The 18,575-nt window shown below is 41.2% G+C and overlaps 1 protein-coding gene across 1 annotated transcript in view; it reads right to left on the bottom strand.

Annotated features, from left to right (window-relative positions):
• Positions 1 to 5,365: 5,365 nt before the first annotated feature.
• tigara (TP53 induced glycolysis regulatory phosphatase a) overlaps positions 5,366 to 18,575 on the bottom strand; it is a 28,014-nt gene continuing 14,804 nt past the window's right edge. The window contains exons 4-6 of the mRNA XM_088341086.1: positions 14,190 to 14,267; positions 13,987 to 14,097; positions 5,366 to 6,335 (exon numbers count right to left, since the gene is read on the bottom strand). Coding sequence (XP_088197212.1) covers positions 5,976 to 6,335; positions 13,987 to 14,097; positions 14,190 to 14,267 — 549 coding nt within the window. The 3' untranslated portion in view covers positions 5,366 to 5,975. The remainder of the gene's footprint in view (positions 6,336 to 13,986; positions 14,098 to 14,189; positions 14,268 to 18,575) is intronic.

The following is an 18,575-nucleotide window of genomic DNA, read 5'->3' as shown; positions in this document are numbered from 1 at the left end:
GAAAATAACTTACGTCCTTCCTGGTCAAAGTCCACAAAGAGAGAGAGAGAGAGAGAGAGGGACGTTTATTTTGCGTCAGAGAGATCAGTGCACACAAGAACATGATTTCAAAATAAAAGAATACAAGATTGATAAATGTACAAGAGATATAATTACACTCATTATTGAAACGTTACTTTATGTGTGTGTGTGTGTGTGTATGAGAAACATTGTTTTTATATTTAGTAATATAAAAACAAGCTAATTACCTTGAGACAGAAATTCAAGAGATTTACATTGAAACCCTGACATGGATATATTTCCCTTCTGTGCAGTGTTCGCATGTGAGAATGTGCTGTGTTGCATAGCTCTGCCTACCCTTACCGCTTAACCAATCAAATTCTTCCATGTGCTTGGCTGACATTTGTGGGGAATTACAGTTTGTTGTGTTTTTCAACAAAGTGTCCCAACAGTGAACGTATATATTTAATGACCTTCAATCTAAAAGATTATTTAGCGATGTACAGCCAAAACGGGGTCTATTGGTTTGACACCTTGACTGTAAACTGTAGTTTGTACTGCGCTCTTTATATTTTGGACTGAACTCAAATTATCATTAGGGTGGCTTTGACTAAACACGCACCACACCAGGTAGAGTTTACAAGAAATGGATCTTGCTCAAGTAGCATTTTATCACTGAGCCTTAGGATCCCGACCCCTGAGCTTTGCTGTCATTTCATTAAATTGTTGACTGTGTAATTGCAACAATCAAGTTGTAATCAGAGGCAGCACAGCGGCGCAGTGGTTAGCGCGTGTGCGGCACAGTTCTGAGGTCATGAGATCAAACCTCCTGTGTGAAGTTTGCATGTTCTCTCCGTGCTTGCGTGGGTTTCCTCCGGGCACTCCACTTTCCTCCCACATTCCAAAAACATGCATGTCAGGTCCAAATTGTCCCTAGGTGTGAACAAGCGAGCGAATTGTCTGTCCCTGTGTGCCCTGTGACTGGCTGGCAACCAGTTCAGGTTGTCCCCTGCCCACTGCCCGAAGATAGCTGGGATGGGCTCCAGCACCCTGCGACCCTACTGAGGATAAGCGGCGCAGATAATGGACGTCACAAGCCATGTATTCTATTGCTATGACAATAAGGCTTGTCAGTTTTGTTGAACATAATAATATTGCCGTTTTTGTGATTCTAAAAAAGTGGCCAAAACTTGCAAAGTTGCTTTCAAATCTTTAGCAAGGGTTACAGGGTAATATAGTTTATATAGGTTCAACTTTCAGTCACCTGTTCCCTCATCAAAGAGAGAGGTTTGTTCTTTGAGAGGAATCAATAAAAAAAAAAATTAAAAGAAATGAAATGATCTGCATTTATATAGCGCTTTTCAAGTCAATGACTTCCCAAAGCACTTTATAATGTGCTCCACATTTCCCAATTGCGGCCTTGCAGCCATGTAAGGCGCTAAACTGCTAATTGGGGGTATTAGGGGTTCAGTGTCTTACCCAAGGACACTTCGACATGTAACACGGACAAGCCGGGATTCGAACTGGGATCCCTTGATCTCAAGACGAGCGCTCTACCTCCTGAGCTACTGCCGCTACAGAACAAATCCTTCTCGTTATTGTCTTTTAAAAAAAAAAAAAAAAAAAAAAGACGTGTCACCCCAGGATTAACAGGTGATAAAAGCCTTAGAATAAAACAAAATTAAATAATATTTGGTTAAATGGACCAATATTTGTCTTTGTTGCAAACGGACTAAAGAAAAAATAGCATAGTAATACTAATTTAAATGACTGTTGTAATGATTTATAAGTCTTTCTGCCTTTTTTTTTTTTTTTAAATGAAAATGTTTAGCTGGGTATTGGAACTTTGTTAGATTTGATAGCTATTACAGGAAGGAGATAAAGCCTCTTTAAACTTCTGCTATGAGACCCAGGTACTTTTTGTTGTATTTTTCATATAGCCTTGAACACAGGGTTTGTACACCTTTTTCATGACCAAGATCAAGCACTTTTCAAGCACTTTCAAGGCCCATTTCTCAATAGTTTCAGTACCTTCAAAACAAATCCAGCTTCAATCATTTTTTTTTATAACTAAAATAAAGTCGCTATCTTACTGCTAGCACATACTTTTTGCTATTTTGAGCTGTTCTTATCTAGTCAAGTTTATTTGTATAGCCCTTAATCACAAAGAGTCTCAAAGGGCTGCACAAATCAAAGACTCATGCATGACTATTATGACACCATCCCCTCATCTAAAACCTACATGAGGGCAAATAATACACATATTATCAACATAAAATATAGGTTATTCATATGCTATAGAGTAGAAATATGTTTTAAGCTCAGATTTAAACATTTCCACTGAGGTTGCAGATCAAATCTCAGGAAGAGCATTCCATTGCACCGGGGCCCAGATGGAAAGCGCTCTCGAACCTGCGGATCTCTTCTTGGCTCTTGGGATCACTAGTAGACCAGCATTTTCAGAGTGAAGGCTCCGGACCGGAACATAGGGGGAAATTAAATCTGACAGATATGATGAAGAAGAAGAAGAATTTACTTTTATTGTCATTCTTTGTAACCATGCACACAGAACGAAATGTCGATACACTTGACCCGTACAGTTAAACTGTAGCGAGCCGATGCAGCCGCAGCCAAACAGGGCGCAAGTCCATGCATGATTTAGTATACTAGCAACAAGATTTTAAAATCACATCTTAGGCTAACAGGGAGCCAATGCAGGTTAGCTAAAATCGGGGTAATGTGATCAAACTTTCTTGTCTTAGTTAAAAGCCTCGCTGCAGCATTTTGTACCAGCTGAAGGCTCTTGATTTAGACTTCAGGACACCGGAGATAAGTGCATTACAGTAATCGAGACGGGAGGTAACAAACGCGTAAATTATAATTTACGCATCCGACTGAGACAGCATAGGACGAATTTTAGCAATGTTGCGAAGATGGAAGAAAGCTGTTCTAGTAATATTCTTCACGTGTGTTTGAAAGGACAGATCGGGATCAAATATGACACCTAAATCTTTGAGTCACTCTGGGTGATATGACATATGTCAATGTTCAGAGCAGTTTTTGAGAACAAGTCACGGCATTTAGATGGACCAATAACTAACATTTCGGTCTCTTCAGTGTTAAGGCGCAAGAAGTTGAGTGACATCTATTCTTTTATCTCAGTGAGGCAGGTTTCCAAATTTCCACAGTTTAGTGTGGCAGATTCCTCCATTGGAAGATATAGTTGAGTGTCATCTGCGTAGCAATGGAAACTGATATTGTACTTGTGAATAATATCACTTAATGGAAGCATGTAAATGCTGAAAAGAAGGGGGGAAGTACTGAACCCTGTGGAACACCACAGGTAACACTAAAGGGCTCAGAAGTCATTTCACCAGATTTAACACAGTGCGTCCTATCTGAGAGGTAGAATCTGAACCATAAGAGGACGGTTACTGAGAGAACAATCCATTTTTCAAACCGCTCTAGTAAGATATTATGGTCCACATTGTCAAAGGCAGCACTAAGGTCCAGCAGCAGCAAGAGTGATGAAGCGTCGGAGTCCATTGCCAGTAGATCATTGGTTACCTTAATCAGGGCTGTCTCAGTCAAGTGGTTAGCCCTGAATCCTTATTGCATTGATTCAAAATAGTTTTTGGGATATAAAATCATTCAGCTTTTTCAAGTATTTTAGAAAGAAACGGTAGGTTTGACACAGGTCTATAATTACATAAGCTTTTTGGATCCACGTTGGGTCGTTTCAGTGTAGGTTTAATAACAGCGGACTTAAAAGCTGCTGGAATTACACCTCAGAAGAGTGATATGTTTATAATATTTAGAACTTACGGTCCAAGGACCCCAAAAAGAACTTTAATCAGCGAACCCGTATTCACCACTTGTTTCAGATTATCAAATGACAGATCACTATAATCGGGAAAAATTCCCTGGACAGCCACCATGTCGCGCATCTATAGATTTCAGCCCTTTAATATGTGATGTATTAACGATGTCTTTAGAAATTTCTCCCCGTATGCGTTGAATCTTCTTATTAAAGAAGACCATAAATCTATGATCTACAATATTTTTGTGTCAATGGGCTGCTATAAACTGACATGAATTCTGCTTCAACAATGCACCAGCAAGCTTAGCTACATCACACTTGTTTACATACACAGAAAGGGCTTTGTGGATGCTGGGTAATAATTTAGCTCAATAAGGAAGACAAAAAAATCTGGAAAAAATTTTCATTTATATTTCATGTGTTTTTCAGGGATCCTCTGTAAAACATGAAATTACTAATTACTAAATAATTTGGTAAATAATGTGTTGTTATTGATAATATAATAGATAACAAAAAATCTGAGGAACCGTTTGGGAGCCGAAAGAGACAGCTCTACTCAGTGAGCCGAGCAACAGCAACAACAAAAAAAGGGTTTTCTAAATAGAGCTGTCCTCTCAGGGGCAGTGAAGCTTCACATGACAACGCCATATTGACAAGCCACCGGAGCAGGTGTGTCAGCGTCATTTTCACGCACTTTTTAAAACACATTTTTCATTTTTTGCTTGGTCTAGAGTTAGACTGATAAGACACATGAGAAGAACAATTTCAGGCATTTTCCACACACTTCACTCAAAATTAGTATTTACCTGACCTAGAAAACATTAAAATCCATACGTTTTCAAGTATTTCAAGCAACCGTACGAACCCTGTAAACACAGCGTACGTGACTTTTATTTTATGTAAACTAACAGGATAGGTTTCCTCAATGATCTGTGGTTGAGAAATAATAGTCGGCAAATACAGATTTGAAAGTGGCGCTTTGGTGACATGCAGTGGACATATTAAAAATCCAGGTAATCGTTTGTCGCTGCTCACCTATACCCCTCTTAAAACATTTTCTTTGATCTTCACGGTTCACGTAGATCACCCATTTTGACTTCAAAACGTTATACAGAGATCCCTTGGTTTTTGCGGTTAATGGAGACCAAAACCACCTGCGAGAAGTGAAAAAATCCGCAAAATTAAGAAACATCTCGCAAACTAACGTCGCACCTTCATGAAAGACCCTAGAGCAGGAGTGGCTGACCTGGTCCTGGAGAGCCGCACGTCCTGCGTGTTTTGGAGGTTTCTCTGGTCCAACACAGGTGACGCCAATTTTCAGCTTATTAGCAGGCTTTGTGAGAGCTTGATAACGATCCAGGTGATTGGAATCACCTGTATTGGAGCAGAGAAACCTCCAAAACATGCGGGACATGCGGCTCTCCAGAACCGGGTTAGCCACCTCTGCCCTAGAGGGTTTAACTTACCTCGAGATGAAGTCATTATCGACTGAAAGAATGACTAACAAAAAAAAAGAGCAACTACAAATAATAACACAATGCATAGTTGTAGTTGAATGAATTGTTTAATTGTCATTACACAAAAGTAAAACAAAATTGGAGGGATCATTTAGGTGTAAGAACAAAATTTAGAGTGCAACCAGCTAGCAGCATGTGTTGTCCTCAATGTAGCGGTTTCCCACGAGTTGTTGCTCCAGGTCGTACATGTCATAGCCAATGAAGCTGGCGTTGTCAAGATACATAAATGCGCAGTGGCCAGACCTTCCCAGCGCACATGAAAAGCTTTGCTGCGCATAAAAATCTGGGTTCAAAATTGCAAAATAATTCATTAGCAAATTCAGCCAAAATTCCAGTGTATGCGGGAAAAAATAACATGGATTCCCTCTGCATTTTTAAGGGTGGTATTTTGAAGTCAATGTCAGCATGGGATTGAGTAAGTGAAACCAAGTGGTGAAGAAAAGTATTTCAAAACCCTGCTATTTTGCCATTTCTCCCACTTAGAAATCAATTCAATTCAAAATCAATTTGATTCAAAATCTGAGAAGGAGTGAAGGAGTGATAACCAAAGCGTGAAGTAGCAAGGGGTCTCTGTATTTAGCTGAAAGGTGAGCTTTTCATGACTCGCTATTTAAAAGAAAAGAACAACCTTCAATTTCCTATTTGTTTACATGATCTCCCTTGTTGACAAACAGGCATCGAATGTGAGCAACTTGAAAAGTGCTGTCCTCTTTTGTCAAGGTAAGCACGAAATGACTGATACCAGCGTTAGGGCACAGTGAAAACATGCGTGCACGGCTGCAACCCTCTGGGGCATCACAGTGCAAATCGTCCAATAAGTATCGCATGGTCGTGCACAACAAAGCCCCGTGGGTTACCACCAGGACGTGGACAGGGAGCTGGACTGTCTCGTGCAGTGGTGGTGCTGAAGCGCCTTCATCCTCAGCTTTGTCAGGCCAGTGTTCGCACCCGACTTGTTGGACCATTTTGAGCCAGAACTTCTGGACCCGTTCCTTCAACTGAAAACAGTGACATATTATTCTCAAACATATACCACAAACTCAATCGACATGAATGAAAAAATGTATATGAATCCAATTTCAGCTAACTTGCACTGGCTCCCTGTCTATTTAAGATGCAACTTTAAATGAAGGGTGCGAATCTGAGGTGACCTAAAAAAGTCAAAAGTGTTTTTTTTTTCTCTATTAAATATGTGTTAACAATGCCCAACTGAGTTCAATCAAAAGTATGTTTGATTGGCACTGGCAATTGGCATTGTGAGGGTCAAACAGAGTGATGAAATGATGAAATAGAGAAAATTACTGTATTAAATACAGTCCAAATACTAACCCAACCCCTAAAAAAAGACGAAAAACGAAGAGTTTATTAAAAAAAAAAAAAAAACACGTACTTGCACACGCAACAAAAAGAGCTTGACACAGGCTGCAATGACAATTTCAGCCAGAGGATGGCATAAGCAAGAAGCATATTTTGAAGTCACGGACACCACCTTTAAGGATCTGTTACTAACATACAAAAGTTTGCATGGACTTGCCTCCTCTTATCTCTCTGATTTGAATTGCCCCTATGTTCCATCTTCCGCCCATAAAATGTTGGTCTAATTGTGAATTCAAAAGCCAAGAAGAAATCTGCAGGCTTGAGAGCGTTCTCCATTCAGTCCCTGGTGCTGCGGAATGCTCTGCGCCCTGAGGTAAGATCTGCAACCTCAGTAGAAGTGTTTAAATCTAGACATAAGACAAACTAAAATTCTTTAGCTTATAATAAGTGCCAACCTCATAGGAGGATGAACTGAGGTGAGTCAGTGGACCAGCACCTGGCCTGGAATGTCATCATCTGCATCGAGCAGTTGGATGGGAAGCTACATCATAGCCACATTAGACTTCTTGAACAATTTTAATTATGACCTATGTTCATTGTTGATGTTGACTATGTCGGTTTTGGATCATGGGATGGTGTAATTGTGACCTGTGCAGTCCTTTCTGACAAATAAATTTAACTTGACTTTATGATAAAATTGATGACTCATTGATGATGATAAACTGGTCTATCTTTGGCCAGCATGCCATTCTCATCCCTGTCATGCGCTCGTCCCATGCTGCGAAGGCTACTCCAGAATTTAAGAGACAAATTTATGCAGCTTGTTTCTGAAAAAGAAGCTCCTAAAGACGTGTCCACACCCATGATGATGCAGACACAAATAGAAGAGGTGACTTTTCAATCGGTTGCTCTGACACTATGGAGAAGTACCATATTTTCCACATTATAAGGAGCACTGGATTATAGGTGCACCCCAAAAATTCATCTTTGTAAAATTTTTTTGATATATAACTCATATCTGACTATATGGCGGAAAGAATGGTTGCACCAAAAATAATTAAGAACCCTGTTTTTGCATTGATTCATCAGTCGAAATATATGGCGATCACAATTGCTAAAAAAGGATGCATAAGGAATCAAACCCGGATCGTGGCATCGAGAGCGCCAGATCCAATCCACAAGACTGCCAGGGATACAGACAACATATGAAAATGCATAGTTTTAGGTCATCCATCAATCCATTTTCTAAAGAGACTTATTTCATGCGCATGCTCGACGTTTTCTTTTATTGTCGAATGAAAACGGTGAAATAGGTAGAGGAGTTTTTTTTTAAATACAGTCAATACCAACCCAAACTCCAAAAAAGATGAGAGTTTATTTGAACACTCCTGAGTGAAACGCTTACGTGCACATGGCAGATAGTCAGCCAAATTATAGTGTCATTAAGTAGAATTATTTTCAGGTTATGGACACCACCTTTAATATGCTAAATTATACCTGGGGACAATTTTGGAGTGATCAATTAACCTCTGCAATGAATGTATTTTGGAATGTGGGAAGAAATTGGAGTGCCCAAAGGAAACCCACATAGGCACGGGGAGAGCATGCAAACCCCGCACCGGAAGGCTGGCGGCTGGACATGAAGCCATGACCTCACACAACCAAACACCAACTACCCAGCCGCTGTCCCGCTGTTCTAAGTCATTATCACACTATTTTTAGTCATGGTACCACGTTGTTGATATCATTGGGGTGGGCCGCGAGAATATTGTCAGACATTGAACAATCTGTGGTACAGAAAAGTAGATTATTGAGAGAAAGAACAAGAGAGAGAGGAAATAGAGAAAAACAAAAAGAGAAAAAGAGTGGGAAAGAAATAAAGAACAGAATAAACAAAGAGGAGACAAGGAGATGTAAAGAGGGACAGAGAGAGAAAATGAAAAAAGTAAAAGAGAAAAATAAATAGAAGGAAGAACAAGAGAGGGACAACGATGTAGAAAGAGTGAAATAAAGAGAAAGAGAAATGGAGAACAAGAGAACGATAGAGAAATTAAGAACGATTTTGAAAGAAAGAGAAAAGGACAATTTTAGAGGCGTTGTTGCTGTCATGCATTTTGTCTACAATTCTTAAATATTACTTATGTTTTTATTATTGATGTTCACTATGTTTTGTGTATTGTTCCCCAATGCTAAATCGATTGCAGCCTGTTCATCCTGGAAGGGGGAATACCACTTGTAAGGTTTGTATTTTCCTAACATTGAGGTTTTGAGTTTTTTCTTGCCCACTTGTGGATTTTAGGGCCCGGTCACACAGCCGTTTGCGTCTGTATCGCGGGTAAAATTTTGCGGGTTTTTTTTGCCCGTGGTTGCCCGCGATGGAAAATGCGCAAAATTGGCCAACCCGCTGTTCATCGGTGGTATGCCCGCAAAACAGACGCTGGCGACTGTTCCGCTTCCTCATCGCGTCATTTCCGCGTCATTTTCTCTTGTGGACCACGGGTATAAAAGCTGCCGAGCCGGCGTTATGCCGAGAAATGCATCCTTGCCGAGATTTGCATCCCCTCGCTACTACAACCACTTTTACATCGTTCTATCTAACTTTTATATCACTTTTAGGGAATTTAATGGCGAACATATAACCAAAACCACTTCGTCTTGCATTTGTTGGGAATGTAATACAACTTAAACCATTCCGTCTTTGTATTTGTTGTGAATGTAATCGAACGGTAATGCACACCGTATACAAATCACTTTTGACGAGGTAAAAGTGGTTGTAGTAGCGAGGGGATGCAAATCTCGGCAGGGATGCATTTCTCGGCATAACACCGGGCTGTAGAAATCATAACCGCTCAAGACACAGTCCCGTGAAGATCAAGATTTCAAGCTATGGCACCGAAGAAGCCAATATGTTATTATTGTAATAGTTTTTCATTTTTATTTTATTATCTTGTTATGAAATGAAATGAAATGTCAAGAAATAAAAATGGATTAAGACGAGGTCACTACGGTGACGGGGATCCATGTTCACCCCTTGACGTCTCGGCAAATCGCGCTGTGTATACGCGGAGAAAGGCGTTTGACCGTCACACGCGTAACACGCTAATTTCACGTAATAACACCGCGATAAGGCGCAGAACATGCTATGACCGTGCTCCACCCACGATTACCCGCTGAAATTTCTCGTCCTACCCATGTGTAACCACGCCCTGGCCGCGGCCATAGTGCGTCGTTCCGCGTCATTTCCGCGTCATTACCTCGTGTGTACTACGTGTGCCGCCCGCGGTTAACACGTGGTCTAAAGTTTTGAGCGGCGCAAAACTTTTTCGCGCAGCCAACCGCGTGTGAATTTCCGACCGCGAGTAAAGCACTGCTGTATCTCGTCTATATGGCGATCTCAAAGCGTCCAATAGCGCTTGCTTCACGGGCAGAAATTTCTGGCTGTGATTCAGCCTCGATACGCCCGTGAAAGGCTGTGTGACCGGGCCCTAAAGTTTTGAGCAGCGCAAAACTTTTTCGCGCTGCCAATCGCGTGTGAATTACCGACCGCGTGTAAAGCACTGCTGTATCTCGTCTGTATGGCGATCTCAAAGCATCCAAAAGCGTCCGCTTCACAGGCAGAAACTTCTAGCCGTGATTCAGCCTCGATACAGACGCAAACGGCTGTGTGAAAGGGCCGTTAGATCAGAAGATGGCACAATTGTGACCTGTGCTGTCTTTTAAGACATCTTGTGATTAAGGGCTGCAAAAATAAAAGTGTCTTGACCTAACTTGAGTGGAAAAAAGAGGGAGACAAAAAGAGAGTGAAAAAGTAATGTAGCTCCAGTTGCTTTGCGAGTGCCTGGCTTTGTTAGCATCAGGTGAACATATTTTATACTGCAACTAGGTGCTGTCTCGCGGATCAAAGTAAAAAACTTGGCAGGCAGGTAGGTCGAACGATTGACACCTGTGCTCCAGAGTCAGCGATTGAAAGCATGACACAATTCCTCTATCAGCGCATTATGTATATCTAAATATAAAATGTTAATCCTGCAAAGTGATCCTTTTTTTCTGTAACTGTCACGGAATACAATTACCGTATTTTCACTTTCACTATAAGGCGCACCTAGAAGCTTTTATTTATTTTAAAAGCTGACCATGTGCCTTCTAATAAAGTGCACCATATATATGGTTAAATATTGAGTCAAAAGGTCTCGCAACTAAGGCAAGCAGCCACCGACTTGATTTTCCTCTGTAGGCGAAGTACAGTGGGACCATCGCGGATTCGACGTTCGCGGAATCAGAGCTTCGCGGTCTGTAATGGTAAAAAAAAATGTTTTATTTTCTTTTGAAGGGGCGTCGCTACTTTGCAGATTTTCACTTTTAGCGGGACTCGGCCGACGACCCTAGTCTTGAAAATGGAGGCACTTCATACACTGGTCCGGACCCGTTCTTGTTTCCCGGTGTTGTGCCCAAATCCGACTCCCGTACAGAATCCTCCCCCCTCGCGTGAACGCGCATTCTGCTGCGCTTCCGACAAAAGCGATCGTATTCTATATAATACGCTTATTGAAATCATAAAGCGAGCTAATTAAAATAATTGGGCGATCGTAATCTATATAACGCATTTATCTAAACAATAAAGCGCGATGGTATTCTACAAAATGCGTTTGTTAACGCGGATGAAAAACTCACCAACGTCACGTCTCCCGCTAGGGCCGCAATGGCTCTACATGGCGCTACATGGCCCTCGATGGCTGCGGCCGACGGACAGGGCCGCGGGGGAAAGGGGTAGGGGGGACCTGTGGGGTTAGGGGGCGGTGAAGCGGAAGCCGCACGGCTTGTCGCGGTGTCGTGCGTATCGCGCCCGAAAGTACCCGCGGGTTAGGGGCTCGCTCACGAATAATAAGGATAAGTGTTGCAGATAATGAGATGAGATGAGATTTTTTTATTTTTGAAGGTGCGCTGCTACTTTGCGGATTTTCACTTATCGCGGGTGGTTTTGGTCCCCATTAACCGCGATAACCGAGGTCTTACTGTAGTCCGCGATGTATGTTGGGATATATATACAGTAAGACCTCGGTTATCGCGGTTAATGGGGAACAAAACCACCCGCAAAAAGTGAAAATCTGCAAAGTAGCGGCGACCCTTCAAAAAAAAAAAATCTCATCTCATCTGCACCGCTTATCCTTATTAGGGTGACGCCGCGTCCGCCGAACTCGGACCGTCGCGCGGCCCGGGAGTGACCTCCGCTGACTTTCCCCTCCTCTTATTCCGCGTCCACTGACGTTCCGCCGAAAAAACCCGCAAAAAATGAAAATCTGCGGAAAAAAAAAACATTAACCATTACAGACCGCGAAGCTCTGAATCCGCAAACTTCGAACCGCGAAGTAGCGAGGTCCCACTGTACCGGCAATTTACTTCCTAACCAATGTGTTAATCATTATTTGAATCAGTCACTATTGGCTTAAGTTATTCGGATAAAGGAGGCGCGTCCTTTTTAGCATTTACAGGCTCACATAGGCTAAAGCGGGGCAAAACAGCCTGCAATTGGCCGAAATAGATGTGAATCACACGTTTGGTTGCTCTGGAGAAAAACATTTTTATTACTGTAGTCTGTATTTGTAAAACAGGAATTATGGGGCTAAACAGACAACTAGCAACAAGCAACGTATATCAATGCAGATGCTTCTCTGTCGGCATTATTGCGTGTTATGGAGTGTGTGAATATTTTACACCGTTGGATTTACTACACTCACGGATGTAAGAGGACAATGGTTGCGTATTATTATTGAACGTGATGGCTGCAAGACAACTTTGGTGGGATACCCCGGCGTTATATTTTCCCAGTATCTTGTTTCAGACTGATCTTGAGGTTTCTGCAATAGTCTATTTTTAAATTCAATGAAAAGTGTTTATTGTAATATGCACAGTAAAGAACCATGTTTCCTGCAAAATGAAATTCTTACTTTGTTGTCCACACAGTTGCCAGCTAAAAAGAAAACAGAAACTAAGAAATGGTTGGCAGGAGTTTAACCTTCCTAATGATTTGTGGAACGACATATTTGAGTGATTGGTGACATTGTACAGACATCGTGTCCGTATGTGTCTGAGACACATATTTGCTTCTTTGTGAGCCGTCTGAATGTTAAGGGGTTAAAAGTTTGACTGAACTATCTGACTGATTTGTTGACGTTCCCACTGTAGCGCCTTATAGTCCGGTGCCCCTTATGTATGGTTTCTTTTTTTTCTCCATTTTTGTCTTTGTCTCCTTTTTGAAGAATTCCATGAATATTTCATAATTGGTGATATACAGATAAAATCAAGAACAACAACTCAAAAAGCCTTAGGACCCGAAATAGCCAGCTCTTTTTTCTGAGCCGAGCCGAAAAAGCCAGTTCTCTAAAACTATTCGGAATTCCCATCTCTAGTAGATTCCAGTCAAAGACATCACTGTGGTGTTTCGTATTTGCTCCGAAAAATTCAAATTCTTTGACATACAACAACTTATTACCGAAAATAGTTACCCTGCCTGGCGACTAGTTACTTTTACTATAAAGTAATTCAGTTACTAAATCAGTCACTTTTTGGAAGAAGTTGTGATTCACGATTCAGACGCCTCCCGTACATTATGGCAGATACGATAATTTTTTTCGGGATGTCAAAAAATATCCGGACGTTGCTGTAAGTTATATTTTGTATTGTGTACACCATCTTCCGAGTAGAAGACCGTAGTGTAGTGCTTCTTCCCGCCGTGTGGCGCTGTGAGAGGTCACCCAGCATCCACACCAAAGAATAAATCCGGCTTCTACTTCCTGGTCCGTGAGTAATCATAACAACGAGTACTGTATCGCTAGCGCGCTAAGAACTTTGATGTTTTTATTGTTCAATATCTCGTGCATCCATTCAATATGGTTGGTGTAAAATGTAAGGAAGAGGCAAGCAGTTCCTTTTGAAATGAAAGTGCAATAAGAAAGCTTGATGCGTTTTGGAAAATGGTAGGAACTGTTTTTTTAGCAACTTTTTACCACGGAAGAGGACCTCTTGAAGCACAAGTAAAAAAGTAAGTAAAAGCTCGATTTATCTTCAAAGAGCATATTATTTTATTAAATGTTTATTTTTAGTACAAAACAATACAAGTTACTTATACAAGCCTTAAACATACTTATATAAACCATAAATCTACAAAATATAGCACTGAAGCAACTTCTAAACAAATTCAACTTACGAACAATCGCCCAGAACCTAACTTGTTCACAGTTCGGGCATAGTTTTTAATTAATTCCTTTTTTGAAGTAACGTGCCCAACACAAGTGATGTGCCATATTTTTGAAATCTCTCCAAAGAAAACCTTACCTGCTCTGAAGTCTCTCCCAGAGGAGGCGTGAAGAGTGCTAGAGATTGTCCGGCAGCTTTGGCCATGTCTTTCATTTCCTGCAATGGCTTCCCCTCTGCTATCCCAAAACTCTAAAAAAACAACCAAAAAAAACATGTGGCAAATTTTACAAACAGAGATTGAAAACTGCGGAAAAAAAATTAAACATATCCGAAAGACTGACTTTCTCCTTCAGAAGAGGGTCACACACCAGCTGTAGGTTAACACAACTACTGTTGTGACCAACAATGACCTCGGCGGTCTGCAAAGAACAACACATAAGATCCGGACATTATGCAAACAATCTTCCGTCATCTCATCAGTTATGTTCCCTTTAAGCTTCCACGGGTCTGAGCAATCACAGAAAGTCCGAGCATCTCTTGGAAATTTGGTGAGCAACATCAATCCCAAGTGTGGCAACCAAATCATTATCAAACATGTTCATTGCGAGACAACCAGTTTCCAGGAGATGCCTGGCAACCACTCCAACATTGAGGAAATTGTTCCTGTTGTTAATTGGTTCAGCACACTTACTAACGATGATAGGTGAATACTCGGGGACCGTTGCCGTCAATTGTTAGATGGGAATGTACAAGAATTTTTCAACCAACTTGACAACATTGTCACTGCAGTTCGGAAAGACCCGGCAGCCCCCACTGATTATTCTGAGGCAGAGGTGACATCAAAGTGCTAGCACCTCTTAGGTAGTCTCACCGTTAACAATGTGTAAAATGGATTTTATTTGCGAACAAAATTAGAGCAAGTATAAAACTACAACGCTCTTCTAGATCCAGGGTCGGAAATTACTGTAATGTCCCGAAATGTATTTTAACAACTCCAAAGCATGCTTTAAAACAATGGCCTTCTGCCAATAATTGCAATTTAACAGTGAAATAATTTGCATCGACACACACACACTGGACAATCGGACATTATAAAGTAGTTCATCCTGTCTATTTGTCTTTTGATTCGGTCCCAATGATTATAGGTCAAGACGTATTAAACCGTTTCATTGACTACAACCAACCAAATGTGGTCACAATTACAACCACCTTTATCTACAGCCCCATCAACAAAGACACCTTCGCACTGCTTCAGTTCGAGCCAAACCAAGCAGTCTTTAGAGCGTGAGCATGAAGAGGTGCTGCAAGAATTTTGCAACGACATTTCCTTAATTAAAAAAAGAAAAAGCTACCCAAGGTTTCGATTGAAGGTCGTAAGAGCATACCAGACCAGTGCCTGGGTGAGTTCGTACCAAATGGGTGCACCCGAACAAAAGAAAGGTTGCTTTCCCCTCATACAAGTCAGTCTGGTGGCCACAAGCACGGAAAAGTGAGCACCCTCTTTCAATAGCGCGGAGTACGTTTCATGGGCGTCTCTCTGAGTGGCTTGGTTGTTTATAATGAGTTTTTCTTAGTCCAAAACCCAGGACCAAGAGGGGGGGGAGTAGATCCTCATAACTTAGCCAATGAGACAAAACCCATCTTAGAAAAGTTCCCGCCACGTGGCGCTGTGAGAGGTCACCCAGCATCCACACAGAAGAAGAAATCAGGCTTCTACTTCCTGGTTTGTGTGTAATCATAACAACGTACAATAATTACGGGCAACTGATTCCTGATAAATGTGGTTTGCCGTTGCTGAGGATGTCACCAAGAATACACTTGAAAAAAAACAAAAAAACAAAAGTAGTGCTCGACCATTATTTTCTTGAAATCTAACAAAAAAATTAAAGGGACAGTGTGTACACAGGCATCGAAACAAAAAAGGTGCATGTAAAATATTCGAGTAAGTGTACAATGACTCGCTCTAATTTGGCAAATCTCTCATGACACAAAGTGTTTGGTGATACACTAGTTTCAGGCTGCTATGTCAAGTCAAGTCAAGTCATTTTTATTTGTATAGCCCTAAATCACGAAGAGTCTCAAAGGGCTTGACAGATTATTACACTATATTACACAGACTATTTTTTATCCGACGAGAAGAGTAGGTTATTCATATGCTATGGAGTAGAAGTGAGTTTTAAGCTTAGATTTAAACATTTCCACTGAGGTTGCAGATCGGATCTCAGGGGGAAGAGCATTCAGTCTAAGTATGATTTTGTAAAATACTAAGAGAACCTTGAAATCACATCTAAGGCTAACTGGGAGCCAATGCAGGTTAGCCAAAATCGGTGTTATGTGATCGTACTTTTTTGTCCTAGTTAAAAGCCTCGCTGCGGCATTTTGTACCAGCTGAAGAGACTTGATTCTAGACTTCGGGAGACCGGAGAGTAGTGCATTACAGTAATCGAGACGGGAGGTAACAAACGCATGAATTATAATTTTCGCATCCGACTGAGACAGTATTGAACGGATTTTAGCAATGTTACGAAGATGGAAGAAAGCGGTTCTAGTGATTTTCTTTACATGCGTTTCAAAGGATAGATCAGGGTCAAATATGACAACTACATTTTTAACTGAGTCACTCTGTGTGATGTGACATTTGTCAATGTTCACAGCAGTGTTTGAGAATAAGTCACGGCATTTAGATGGACCAATGACTAACATTTCGGTCTTTTCAGAGTTAAGACGCAAGAAATTGAGTGACATCCACTCTTTTATCTCAATGAGGCAGGCCTCCAAATTTCCACAGTTTAGTGTGGGAGATTCCTCCAACGGAAGATATAGTTGAGTGTCGTATGTCTGATGTCCTTTTCCTAAAGTTAAACCTATCCATAATTCTATTTTTTGAAAAAAAAACCGCCTTAAAATCATACTGGGAAATCCGATTTTTCCATTGCCCCGTCAACAAGGCGCAACTAAACAATTTTTCTGAGCGAACATTTGTAAATATAAGCAAAATCGTAACCAGATTCGCTTACTTAACCAAAATTTTAGTTTTCTCTCATTTCAAAAGACTGAGACAAAGTGCACTGAATTGGTTTGCCCATACTGCGAGAGTATTTCTTTCTTTTTTTTATATTTTCTTTTTTTGTTTTGTTTTTGGAAAAGCACCCAATGTGTGCGGCAATTAAGGGGCATGGATCACACCAATCCATACTCGGGTAATAATGAGGATGTAACTGATGATTTGTAACTGATGATTTTGTACCCACAATGATGTAATAACTTCTCCCACCTGGCAATCTCATCCAGGCCGCCAAGGCCGCCAAGGACCTAAGACTCAGGAAAAAGTCTTTCTCAAGGAACCAAGAAGGGAATGCAGGCGAACGTCACCTACGGACACAACGACAATGGGGTGTTGTCTTCTGCACCAACCCAAAGTTGTCCAAAGGTGTCCGTGGGATCAAGTCCCCAATATTAGTGATGCACGGACAAAGGGGGAATGTAGAGTATTCAATGTTTGATCAGAATTCCATTTCGCAATGTCAGAAAATAATGAAAAAATGTGAAGTGAATACTGTGTTTTAAGTCAATCACATAGATGTTATCTGACTTATTCTGGTGGAAAGTGAGTATGGGGAGGGGGCCCTTATCTTGCATTTGCGCATCAAAGGTTGCCGTGAAAACTCCACCACAAGGAGTCCGCCCCTCCCAGGAGACCGGAACCCAGAGCTGGTACACTTCTCAAGGGCAGTCTGAATTTGGCCAGCCAGAAGGCAACAGGGCATATCCTAACAAGAAGAACTGGCTAAAAACTGCACTTAAAACATACAAGCAAAAGCTTGTGGTCAACTAACTACACACTGAGCTGAGACCAAATCCCGGCTCAAAAAGCAGCCAGAGAACCATGCCAAGTTATTGGCAGCCAAGCTTAATCAAGCTAGGCCAAACCAGTGGGACAAAACCAGTGATATCAGAGAAGCCTCAAGCCACCAGCAGACAATCTCAGTCAACCTCTCCTTCAGCACTATGCATTCCGTGATCCTCGCTTTAACAGTCTCTGGTGCCTAATATGATTCCTCATTGCTGTACAGCCAAGGACATAAAGACAGTGCCGTCATCTTCATCGACGCAGATCATCTCGTTGTTGGTAGGTATTGGTGTAGGTGTGACGTAAAAGGGGGAACTCTATCAAAATACAATAACATAATATAATAATCAAGCCAATGTTATTGTCCATCCAAAAGGTGCCAGTTTATGTTCTCAGATTCTAGTTGTCTTGGTTATTTTTTTATTCATGATTTGTGTTCTATTCAAGCTTCTTCAGTAGATTATTAATATAAGAAAAGTCCATAAATCTAAGAGTGTGTGTGTCTTGACTAATGTATATTGAACCATCAAATACGGTAAAAAGAATTCACCTAAAGTGTTTGCTGCTACCCTTCAGAATAACTAAACAAGGTTTTTCATCCGTTTTCCTGACACAGTGATGTAAAATCCTATGTGGTGCTCCAAAAAGACGAGACGAGTTTTGAAAAAAAAAAAAAAAAAAAAAAGCTCTTTAATTCAATTGGTCAATAAATTGGTCAAATAATTTATTTACCACACATATTTGCTACAGGGGCAGCACGGCAGCGCAGTGGTTAGTGCATGTTCATGTCTTGGGAACCTCCTGCGTGGGTTCAAATCCAGCTCCAGACTTCCTGTGCGGAGTTTGTATGTTCTCCCCGTGCTTGCGTGGGTTTCCT

This window comes from Urocampus carinirostris, chromosome 7 (assembly GCF_059441175.1).
Source record: "Urocampus carinirostris isolate Australia breed hairy pipefish chromosome 7, RoL_Ucar_1.0, whole genome shotgun sequence".
NCBI lineage: Eukaryota > Metazoa > Chordata > Actinopteri > Syngnathiformes > Syngnathidae > Urocampus > Urocampus carinirostris.
This window is presented reverse-complemented; position numbering and strand designations above follow the sequence as displayed.